Source organism: Pagrus pagrus (genome assembly GCF_965226575.1).
Source record: "Pagrus pagrus genome assembly, chromosome: 2".
In the NCBI taxonomy this organism is placed as follows: Eukaryota; Metazoa; Chordata; class Actinopteri; order Spariformes; family Sparidae; genus Pagrus; species Pagrus pagrus.
The window spans coordinates 36,260,288-36,272,890 of record NC_140186.1 but is presented as its reverse complement, the minus strand read 5'-3'; the positions used below and the strand labels follow the sequence as shown (position 1 = coordinate 36,272,890).

Genomic DNA, 12,603 nt, shown 5'->3' with positions numbered 1-12,603 from the left:
AATGAGTTTTTTCGGCCACTGGAGCTTCTGGAGCTTCACCAACGTCTTTGGAAAGGGAGGGGTGAGCAAGGAAGGGTTTCAATCAAGAACCTCTCTGCTAGATGCTGCTAAATACTCCATATATTACATATATAGAGTTGTTGTACATGTTGGCGACACCTTCACTGAATAAAAGGCTGCAGACAGACATGGATCTGGACTTGCTTCTCCTGTATAATAAGTTATACTGGCTAGCTAGCTTTCCAAGATTTATGTCTTTTGTTGTTGCACTTGCTTGATGTTTGACTGTGTTAGCCAAGTTGTCTAATGACTAGTTTTCCCTATTGCCCACTGCCCATTTCAACAGAGGTTCAGAGGCTGGCATGTTACAACCAGATGTTATCATAATAAAGCCTGGTGTGCTGTTACTGTTCTGAGCTGTGAGCGACGCTTGTGCAAATTTTGATGCCTGAGCATATATGTTTACTTCAAGACACAGGTTTTCAAGACACAACATTGTTATAATGTGCTGAGTTTTGTTTGTAGTTAGCATGGACAGTGCAGATGTGGGAGGTCACACTGGGACTTGGGACACCTGTACTGGATTATGAAAGTTTAAAGACACTGTAACATGTTGATTCTCTTTATATTTACTTTGTGGCAAAACAGACATGGTCTTTTCTGCTCATACACACAATCTGTTAATTTATTTTCCAGATCATAATATAATATAGGAAACAAGCAAACAAAAACATTTTAACTCAATAGAATATCATAATAATGTTGAAACTTTTTGTTCACACTTGAAAGATACAAACTGTGAATATTGTCCTGGTGTATATGTGGCATTTGATCTAATCGGGAGATGATGATTTATCATATCATCATAAATAAATACAGACGTCTGTTCAGCTCTTCACCTTTACCCAGAAGAAGACATTAAATAAAAGATGGTAGTGTGCTGGTGTTTTTTCTTTTTTATTTCTTAAGTCTTTTTATTTCCTTTACTTTCCTACTCTACTTTAAGTAGTAATTTTGATCACTACCTTTACTTCTACTTGAGTAGACCTACTTGTCTTTTCAAAGTAACAGTACTAATACTTACAGTTTTTGGCTACACAACCCACCTCTTCCTCCACTGTCTCTGCATATTAACATGTAGCTTGCTATGAAACAAATCACTGCCAGCCACTGGCTAATTCATTCAGATTTAACAAGGGCATCAGTGCTAAACTATTGTTTTCCCCAGCAATGAGGATGGGGAAACCGTAGGTTGTTTCCCTTTAAATCTATTATCTGAGGGGATGAATTGACAGAAAAAATCACCCACTTCTTCATCTTGGATCTAGTCTTAAAAGGTTTAAATGAAGATATAAAACTTTAAATGCACTTAACTTTTATGATCAACTTAAATACAAGATGCATCAGATTAGATTAAAAAAAAAAGCTTTTCAAAATAAAAGTGAAAATGGCTTTGATTGTGAAATAGTCACAGGATGTTTTAAGTGATGGTCTCTGGCAGTAGCTTATGTAAGTTGTTGGTTTTTCTGTTGTTTTGATTTTTCCAGTTGCACTTTCTAGGAAGGAGCTGCAAGCACACAATTGTTGATTAAAGAGGTAAAATGCAGCACACAACTTGAACAAATGATTTACATATTTACTTATTCAACAAGTCCTCATAAGCACTCAGGTTTGGAAACTTGAACACATAAATCAAAATCTCAAGCTTAAAAAAATGCAAAGCTGTGTAAATGTCTTTATTTTTCCCTTTCCTTTTGTTAGTTAGTAGTTAATGGTTAAGGATTAGAAAAAAAGGACACATATTGGGAATTCCCTCCCAGTATACATACTCAGGTAATTGGTGTCCTGACCGTGATACCAAAACAAACACACAGCAGTGATGTTACTGGCTTGTAACAATACAACTACATGTCTGAATGTTCATGTTTAAATAAAATTTGTATTTTGTTTTCAACACTGACATTTACAAGCTGCAGCACGACTGCTATTTTCTCGAAGCTAATGCTGTTTTCTCAACATTCTTTGTAAGTCTACAAAGAATGCTGAGAAAACAGCATTTACACGTACGTGCTGGTGTACATCTTCTTCAGTTTAAATACATATTCGTTTGTTGATTTGTCCTCTAAAACAAGCTAATTTCCATCTCAACCACAGACTGTGTTCCACTGAAAAAAGACATTTTGAAAACATTTAACGGAGAATACATTGTAATAGTTTCTACTGGAACAATATTGTCCAGTATTATACATGTTGAAAAGGAACTGATGTCACAACCCACGCTCTCTTGCAAAACTGTCTTCCTCATTCTGTCACACACACAAACACCTTACCCTGCACCAAAGTGTAGAAGGAGTCTATTGATGACAAGTTGGTTGTTATGGAAACGTCCTCATCCCTTCCTGACGTCTCAATGTCCACAGCAACAGCCCCTGATGACATGTCACCGTGGAGATTGGTCACTACTCCGGTGGGGAAGGTCACATTAGTCAGACGACCCTCGCTGTCATAACTAAAAGGACAGGATGCAGGGAGGAGGAATAAAGGCACATTAGTTGCCATTACTCTAATTTACATACACACAACTGAATGTGCTACAGTTAGGCTAGCTGGAGGAATAGCCATTTTAGAGGAAGTGGAATTTGAACTGGATCAACCTCGCAGGAGATAGAGCCAGAAATGAATAATTTTAATTAAAAGAATTCAGCTACTAAGTCATTTAAGTAGGTTTTCAATTATTTGAAGTTGTCTTGTCAAAATGCCACTGGTCTTCCAAACAGCTATGTCCAGGCATAAACTTAAAGATTAGAATGGAGAAATTTAGGAGTGTATGTTACAATTCTGTCAGTTCAGGTTGACGCCCGTCTGATGTTGCCCACTAGCTGCTCCTCTGTCAGATGTGTCGGACATTATTTTATCAATTCAATAAACCATTAAGAGCCTATAGAGCTTAAAAAACTTGGTTAATATACTTTAAAAAAATACTTAAAATCCAACTGTCCATCTGTCAATCTGCACATAGCAGTACAGCATATGTACTCGAATATAAACACAGTAATGCTGCTTACTCATAAAAAGTAGTCCAGCCTATCTGGATGCTCTTGGTAGCCAGCAAGCCGCTGTTGCCATGGTAACTAAACAAGACCAGTTCCTGACCCTGAGCTGTGAGAGTCTTCAGACCTCCGTTAGTCCCGATGGTCAGCCAGATGACCTATACACAAGCATAAACAGTCTGAAGCAAGGTAGGTAAGCAATACCATTTCAATAACAGAGACATTATGATAATCAGTTCATTGACTTATCTACATAGTAGGTGTTGAGTTCTACTGTATTAGTGGTTTTTAAAACAAATATATTTCAAATTTTAATTTTTGAGTGTCTGGATAATAATAACCATGATATTTTAAGAGATGGACGTCTATGTTACTATGGAAATCTAATTGTAACTGTTGTAAGCCTAGTATACGGTATGTTTAGTTTATTTTGACAAATACTCTCAACTATCTGCACATGAAAGTTAACCTCTGCAGCACGGCAAAAAAGACTCATCTCACCTGATTGTCAGGGGCGACCACGCGTACAGGCAACCTGTTGGTATCTCTACGGATTCGGAGGGTGTTGCCACTACTGTCTGTCACTGCAGTTACATCCTCCTCATTGCTGAGAGAGACAGAATTAAGAGAGGAAAATGACAAGAAGGTTAGGTATTGCAATGTGTTGCAACTACAGTCATCTTCAACTATGATACATTTTTTTCAAAGCACATATGTGTCCACACACACCAACCTGTAGCTGAAGTTGTATTTGTAATCTCCAGTAACAAGAGACATGGTGAACTGATGAGTCCCATTTACATCAAACACATAGAGCTCTTGAGAGGCTGGAGAAGCCACTTCATAGGAACTTGGACCTGAAGACAGAGAGCCTGAAGACACAGACGAGCAGACAGTCAGTCAGAGAGACTTGTGATTTCTTTAGTTACTTTGTTTTCTATTATCATATTTTTTTCATCAAGCACATCTTTCCAAGACCCATCACAATGAACCATGCTTCAGAATACAGTGTATGCAGTTTTTTCTTCACATTTTCGATCACTGTCTTTAATGAGTATGGAAAAATGTTTTTGTCTGCTTGAGTACTGCAGCAATCAGAGCCAAAGGCTTCTTTGAGACTATGCACAGTCTAGTCTGTAAGTATACTGCTGTAGTAGCTGTTAACCCTTTGAAGCCTGCAGACCTTACAGTGAGTACACATTGTCAGCGCATGATGTGTGATGAATCAGATCTCTTTAATACATGCTGCATGAAGAGAAGACCCGAAGTGTTCTCTGCAGTCTTCCAAATGTAAAAGTATGTGACCTCTACAAAGTAGAGGTCACATACTTTTACGACAGTTGGTTGTTACTTCTTCCCAAAACAATAACCCCCTAATGTTTGGTTGATCATGTCTTTCCCAGGGCAGTGACCCTTTGATGTTTTATTAGAATGTAAATGTCATCTTATCTATTTTCCTGTAACAACTCAGACAGAGAGAATTGCCCCTCACGTGACTTTTTGACCCTTACACCTAAGGAGGATTATCCCCTCCTCCTGTCACATCCTGATATGTTTTCTATAGAATATTGATTACTGAATGGAAAACTATTAAATTTCTCACACCAGCCAGACCAACGTCACTGCAAGCGATGCAGCTAACTCAGGTTACTCTATCCAGCCTTCTTTTGGTCTTTTGGCTCATGTTTGTTCGCAGAAAAATAAAAAAAGGATGAAATAAGTCTCAGGCTCACTCAGCAACTGGAAATCAGAGATTGATGTGCCCACATCTTTACAGACCTGGCTCCATATCAAGCTATTGCACTGGATGAGCGGAATGCGTCCAGAGCTGACAAAAACACAAGACTCCGGTAAGAGGAAGAGGGGTGGACTCTGTGTTGATGTTAATGATACTTCAGTCAGTGATGGTAAAATGGTAAATGAACTGTACTGTACTGCAAACACTCAAAGCGCTTTACAACCCAAGTCAGCATTCACCCACTGGTGGCAGAGGCTGCCATGCAAGACATTATAGCAATTTGTACACACTCACACACACTGATGGAGCAATTTGGGGTTCAGTATCTTGCCCAAGGTTACTTTGACATGTAGACTGCAGGGGCCGGGAATCAAACCACTGGCCTATTGCTTGGTGGATGACGGCTCTACCTCCTGAACCACAGCTGCCCACAGTCTTAAGGTCACAAAGACAGTAAGATCATTCCCCAACCAAAAGCCCTGGCTGAATGGAAAGGTGGGGCACTACCCAAAGCCAAAAAAGCTGTCTGCCTCTACTTCTGTCATTATTTCCTTCCTTCCTTCCTTCCTTCCTTCCTTCCTTCCTTCCATCCAGCCATCAATCCATCCCTGTCACTGTGATCATAGACATGGCCTTGTCTGTTTACAATTATCCAATAAACACGTTGCTGTAGTTTTTAGATCCCTAAATTCCAACTCATCTCCAACTTCCAAAGCTACTAAGTAAGCCAGGGAAAGGGACTTGGCTATGGATCCACGCTAATGAAACATCGATCCTAAATTGCAGAAGTACATGAACTACATGTGACAAGTGCAACAGAAAGGGTGATGCACATCTAAGGTGAGCCTTCGGCTGGAAAATATTTTTTCTTTTCAACATTATTTTTCTTTTTTAATATTTTGGCACTCCTAAATAAAGTGAGAGGTGGGGAACAACATTAGTATACCCACTTTATGTGTCTGTGGTACTGTATATACATACCAGTTGGTGGTTGGTTGCGTCGTATAGCTCTAATTCTGATGTTTCCCAGATCAGCCACATACAGTGTCCCATCTGGAGATACCACCAAAGAGGAAGGACAATTAAGCCTGGCGTCTTTAGCATAGCCATCTCCTGTTTGATAGCAGTCACAGTTGGCATCATTCTGCAGGACATAGGAAGGTAGGGAGTGGGAGAGGAACAAGTAGCAAACCGACAGATAAGAAGTGAGAGGTAGAAAGTAACACTACATGAATAATTCAACTTGACGTGCTATGGAGAGCAGAGAAGAGATGTGGGCACCACCAAAAATTCAACAGGAAAAAAAAGATTCTCATGAATTTCATATTTTTTATTCTACTATATTATTAATACATTCATGTTGAGCAGGCCCTGACTGTCATCATTGTACCATTGGGTCATATTGTACAGGGATTTGATTATTGACCATATATGGCGTTTAGATTCTATATATTCTCCGAGGAGTGATTGATAAGTTCATAGCCTAAGGCAGAAGGAGTTGAGCTATACAACTCTACTTCCAGGCAAGTATAGTTAAACTCTGACTGATTGACTGACTGACTGACTGACTGACTGATTATTCTGAAAATTAACTCCTTCTACCTTAAGCCATGAAGTTATAAATCACCCCTCATATAAGGAATCTAATGAAGTTCTCTCTTTGACTGCAACACATTACAAACACATTGAACCTACATGAGTTTGGTGGGCTGAGGGACAATATAGATGTACAGTGATATAAAACAAGTACATGGAGGACTGAAAATGGCACTCCTCAGTGTTAATTGATGTATATTGAAGTAGTTTTGGTGTACTACCTTGCAGTCACACTCAGATGGTGCTCCACCTAGATGGGTAATTTCTCCGTCAGTCGACACCTAGTGGGATTACAGTCAGAAATAATTTTTAGAACAAGTTAAACAGGATTCAGAAACAAAAATTAGCCTGCTCTTTCACAAAAAAGAAAAGACACGCTGAAAACATTTAGATAAATCATTTGATAAATGTGCTTGCATCTGTGTCTCAAATCAAACCTGGGACTACCATCATCAACTACCAACTCCTTAAATTTAAAGTAGTGTCAGGAGGTGCCCTGCACCCCACACTACTTTAAATTTAAGGAGTTTAAACGTAAATAATTTAAAGATTTTGGGTGTGTTTTCATGGAGATCTATGGCAAGAGTGTTTCAGCAGCATTTAAGTAAATTTCTTTACCATACTTTTTATACTTTTGTGATTCTGAGCTGTGTGTATAAGTCACTTAATTCTACCATATATCATCTTCCATAACCACCGTGTTGCTTAAAATATAGCACTGTCTTGAAAGATGGAACCAATTCATAGCTAGTATTAGACTGATTTGAGAAAACACAGTGGGGTTAGTTGTAACATGGTGTTACAGTGGTGTTATAGGGTTTGCTGGCCAATATAATTGCCAAAAAATTATTTGATTAATTTGCCTTCCAAAAGACTTTTCTGGCAAGTGACACTCTACCGGCTACTAATAATCCCACTATTGGGGTAATTGTAAGGTTCACTTTGCAATTGTACAAAAGTATGGTAGGTCATACAAATGAACTGCGAGTTCAATTGTAGCAGAGATGTGCATGCTTGTATAAAAGTTGATTAATCTAATGCCAAGATTTTTTAAATCATTAAAGTTGTGCCTCACTCTCCCTACATCTCAATTATTGTTTGTCAACTATATTAATATAATAATTTAATATTACCAACTAAAATCCTGATTTTAACAGTACTACTACTAATGACTTGGAAAGGCATTCTTTAGTTTTGCTTTCTTGTTGGAAAAATGTTAATCAAATAATCAGGACATTAATGTAATGTAAATATCCTCAAGATTACCTGTCGAATGCGGTGGATTTTCTTCTCATCCGTCTCCGCGATGTAGAGGATGCCACTGTAGGACAAGGCTATAGCTGTAGCTCCCTCCAGCATGGTCTGGACTGCTCTCTTCCCCATAGTATATTCTATACCAGGCACCTGGCAGTGCATTGGACGACCTGCTACAATACGAACCTGAACAAACACACATACAACGATAAAGCTACTAGCCTACAAGGACCATTTATTTTGTTTCCTCTGCCTCCTGTCATATAGATCTTGATCTGGTAAGCAAGTGCATTTGTTTTGGAAGCAAGTAAAAGAACGACACAACTTATTTTTATTACTATTTTTCTTTTCTAAGCAGTTTAAGATGATGGTAAGTCAAAAGTAAACATTATTTTTAGAAACACTCCATTCATACAAGCCTTGGCCTTGCTTGGTAATAGTAACTTTGTTGAGAAATCTAAAGTACAACATTCATTATAGACCTGTCTAGGAGGAAGAGGGCCATCTCAAAATCTGTTTTGATGCTTTTCAAATCCCACATATATTCTGTCAATGCAAATTGTAAATTGTGATTTTGTTGTTCTGTTCTGTACGTGCAACATCTATTGAATGTCTGTCCGTCCAGGGAGAGGGATCCCTCCTCTGTGGCTCTTCTTGAGGTTTCTTACGCCTTTTGTTTTCCCTGTTAAAAATCTTTTTCTTTTTTCAATATGGCATGTTTTTCCTCACTCGAATCGAGGGTCTAAGGACTGAGGATGTGTTTCCCCTCATGTTGTATCACTGTCCCTTATAGCTTTTAATGTTCTTTTTTTTCCCTCTTGCTGATCCTGCCTGAGTAAAAAAATACAATTTTCTAAAGAAAAATCTCCTGCCTTCTCTTTATCTTGCTAATGTAATCCTCAGTGCAAGACTTTGTCTGGGAAAATGTAAACATAGGCCCTTCTGGTCTGCGTTCAGTAAATCATATTTTTCATAAAGGAACTAGACCCGTTGACAGGCAATGTCAAAGAAATATATTGATGGTTTTGTTTGCTTATGAATGTGTCATACGGAGGGATCAGTAATAAACTGAGACTGTTCCATAGCCAGTTAAAAACTCCTTGTAGTACTTTTAAATGGGAATCATTTCTTAGAGATTAAAAGGAGGGATATGGCTATTTCAATCATTGCTATCGTTTTCTTTTCTTCTAGTTTTTTATAACTCAAAAAAGTCAATTAATTCTGCAAACGATTCAAAAAGCAGCACGTCACAGGAAAAAAGCACAAAACAAAAAACACTTCTGTTTTGTCAGTACGGGTGTAGTCAATACCTGTCTATTTTCAGTGATCTGAAGTACAACGTTGTTGTCCAGTACATATTTCAATCATTGCTATCATTTTCTTTTCTTCTAGTTTTTTATAACTCAAAAAAGTCAATTTATTATGCAAAGGATTCAAAAAGCAGCACATGTTACAGGACAAGAAACACAAAACAAAACAAAAAAACACTTCTGTTCTGTCAGTACGGGTGTAGTCAATACCTGTCTATTTTCAGTGATCTGAAGCACAACGTTGTTGTCCAGTACGAAGATGGAGTTATCCATGGGATTGATGGCTAAATCCGTGGGCCACTCTAAACGAACCTGGATGGATTATAGTGTGGAAGAGGAGAGACATTTTCACTTCACATCCTTCTCAGACTCTGTATGGAATTATGCAGTATTTTCTACTATTGATTCAAATATCCATATAAAGTGTATTGTCCGGATAACTCCTGCCAACTTTGACTAAATGAAACAGTGCCCACCGTCAAATGGTACTATTTGATAATGACAGGTGGTTTGTTAATGATACATTAATACAAATTTCGTCATGATCTCAGAGTTTAACAGCACAGCCCACTGTGAGGCCTGGCAAGGACAGAGGTCTGCTGCCTCAGTAAAGCCAAAACATGAAGAGCAGACACTTCTGAAAAAGTTGCTGATGGCCAGTTCAGCTTGGTTAATATTTTAGTGCCAATTTCTGTTGAAACTACAGAGGACATAGAGGGCAGTTGTGAAATTGTACAAAATCCACCCTTTGGTGAAGGTTGACAAAAATTCATGGTTTATTAACATATATATGTGTGTATATATATACACACACACACATATATATATATATTAAAAAAACATGAATTTATATATATATAATTATTATTATTACATAGAGACAGTACTCATCTACTAAATTTCCACATGATTCAAACCCTGATAGCAATCCAGCAGGAAAAGGACAATTACAGTAACAACCCATTAGAAAAACAGGCTGTAAAGCATATAGTGCATTCACTTATAACATTACACTGACTGTATAGTTTAAAAAAAATAACAACATCTATCTATGGAAAGAGCTGTGAAACATGATAATGTGTGGGCTGCCAGTTCATTCTTTCCACAAGTGAAGTCAAGATAAGTGCTGGAAGTCAAACTGAGCTAAACTCTGCAGAGAAGGACACACAGCTAGAGTTGAGATGAATTCAAGAAACTCTCTTAACTACGCCAACCACTAAAACTCAGACCACAACTCTCTCTCTCTCGCTCTGTGTGTGTGTGTGTGTGTGTGTGTGTATGTGTGTGTGTGTATGTGTGTGTGTGTGTGTGTGTGTGTTTGTGTGTGTGTGTACATAGGTGGTGTTCATTTCAAAGTTTCTGAAATAAACTCAGGAAAGATCAGCAAATGTCACCATATAAATCCATTCCTTGTTAAAATTTAAAAGGCTAAATTTTTCTGGTGCTACATCAGAGCTACTCAACAGAGCTACATTCAGCCTTACAGCCTTGATTTAACTCTGTTTTTTCTGTTTTACAGCCCTGTCACCTATGAATGGTGTGCACTCATTTTCAATAGCAATTTACATTTACTGAAAACATTTAGCACCAGTGCTGAAATGACATTGTTATACCATAGTGGAAAGGCAGTCAGGATGGATAGGCAGATGTAGTAAATTTAGTACTCTTTACATGTTACCTGTCTTATGTGCATGCTAGTGTCGCAGGTCAAAGGTCGTGCAGAGGTGAGGTCATTGCTGCCCAGCACAGTGGAGATTATTCCATTACGATCCACTTTCCTGATCATAGTCCCATCAACAAAATAGATCAAACCATTTCTATCAACTGCAATCCCTGTAGGGAACAGAACACAAACCAACATTGTCCTCAGTTGATTGTTAAAACATCAACTAAGTGATTCAAAGAAGAAAATGAAAGTGAGATATTTCTTCAGTGGGGAAGTCATGATGCAAGTGCAGCAGATAATTAAAAAGGGACACAGGAAATAAAAAAAAAAAAAGGAGAACAAGGAGAGGCCACAGTGAATTTCAATAAAGTGAAGTCAGAAGTGATTAAAAAATGATGCATAGATGGGCCAAACAGCAGCTGTGCTAATCAAAACCAATCAAAAATACTTACACATAAAATAAATCTGTTGATTGTCATAACCTAGACAAGTTAACCACTGCTGAGATGCAGGCTTTACTTGCTTTTCAATGTAGCTTGATGAAAGAAGCTTTGTGCATTCATAAGTTACAGCCAGTAGTGTGCTTATTGTGAGCATATATTTTGATGAGACACCTTACATGCCTAAAAAGATCCACTTTAAAGCTTCATACTCAATTCTGTAAATGACACATTACCCAGCTGTATTTATTATTACCCTCAAGCAGGATAAAAAAACAAAAAACAGTGCACCAGTCAAGTTGCAGTCTACATCCATGTCTGTCCCGACTTATGGAATATAATAATAATGTAGTGAATACTTTGAAGGAATCTAATAACATGTAGCTCTGATTATAGTACTCACTATATTGAAATGTATGATTCCAGTACATCATTTCCAGTGAGAAACCTGCTGTCTTCACTTGGAGACATTTTTTACAGTGGAGTACAGAAGACTGATAGAAAACTTCATCACATGGTGAAACAACAATCACCTGAATTTGAGCAAAACCAGTGTGCATGTTGTATCTTTTTAAACATGTGTGCCATTATTGTATGAATTATTGAGTTATGCATTATCCATTTTACCACCAAAATCTAATTAGTTAGCCCTTAAGTACAAGTGGACGCGATCGTGAGATATCATTTAAAATAATGGGATGGAAAGATGGAGAGACGGACTGAAAACACAATGAATCCGGCCACAGCTATTGCCGGCATGGAGGCATAAAAACTGTCATCATGCACAAAAGCTCTGCAGATGTCAGGGACTACATTGTGGAAGCTGTCCTCCCATAGCTAAAGAACCCCCTGTGGTTCATCGTCAGTTTCTGTAACCAAAAGTGTCATTTCCTTCAAAGTTTACTTAATTTAAGGTGCTGTATGTTGGCTTGTGGGGATTATGTGCCTCTCGCACCAGTTTCCTTTTAGGGACAGTGATGTCTCAGCTTTAGCACATTGTCAGAGTGATGCATAAAGTGCACTGCTTATATAGGGCAGGGAAAGAAGTGATCTGATTGTACATGACTGGACCTACTAATATATCACAAATCTAAGTATCTTTCCAACTGCCCACAGTGTTGAAGTTTGCAGCTCTAGCAACAAAAATAAAACAAACACATCACTATGAATAATGCATTGTGTGCCTTTTCATTGTAAACCATTAATTTATGATAACAATTTAGCTAAATTTGTGAAGACTAAATATGAGGGGTTATCCCCTACAACAGTAAGTACTGATGGACACAACAAAAAGTCTTATAAACATGTTGTATATAAACAGCTCCGAACAACATACACCCCACACCTGTATTCATTTGGTTCAGAAAAAATTATAAATTGTTTCATTTTAGCCCTAATCTTGTTTCTGTTCACACTGTCTTTTTACAAATGAAAACAAAAAGCGAGCTGAATAGACAGGTAACTTGTTGATTAGACAGTTTTAGTGATTGTCCATCTGCATCAGGACCCAAGTAAAGAAATACAATTCTGGTTAATGACAGGAATTTAT

At 37.9% G+C, this 12,603-nt stretch overlaps 1 protein-coding gene and 1 long non-coding RNA gene across 9 annotated transcripts in view; one reads left to right on the top strand and one right to left on the bottom strand.

Annotated features, from left to right (window-relative positions):
* Positions 1-12,603, bottom strand: part of tenm3 (teneurin transmembrane protein 3) — a 454,093-nt gene that overhangs the window by 48,893 nt on the left and 392,597 nt on the right. For all 7 annotated transcript variants that reach the window (XM_084378327.1, XM_084378328.1, XM_084378329.1 and 4 more), the window contains 9 exons: positions 10,627-10,781; positions 9,159-9,260; positions 7,651-7,824; positions 6,606-6,665; positions 5,770-5,932; positions 3,784-3,922; positions 3,552-3,657; positions 3,066-3,208; positions 2,331-2,509 (listed from right to left, as the gene is read on the bottom strand). In XM_084378327.1, the coding sequence (XP_084234453.1) occupies positions 2,331-2,509; positions 3,066-3,208; positions 3,552-3,657; positions 3,784-3,922; positions 5,770-5,932; positions 6,606-6,665; positions 7,651-7,824; positions 9,159-9,260; positions 10,627-10,781 (1,221 nt within the window). The remainder of the gene's footprint in view (positions 1-2,330; positions 2,510-3,065; positions 3,209-3,551; positions 3,658-3,783; positions 3,923-5,769; positions 5,933-6,605; positions 6,666-7,650; positions 7,825-9,158; positions 9,261-10,626; positions 10,782-12,603) is intronic.
* On the top strand, positions 3,163-4,054 carry LOC311272176. Of its 2 annotated transcripts, none has more exons than XR_014624536.1 (3): positions 3,163-3,239; positions 3,515-3,696; positions 3,865-4,054. It is a non-coding gene; the product is annotated as an uncharacterized lncRNA (long non-coding RNA). The 2 variants fall into 2 exon arrangements; XR_014624537.1 differs by having other exon boundaries at positions 3,168-3,239; positions 3,563-3,696.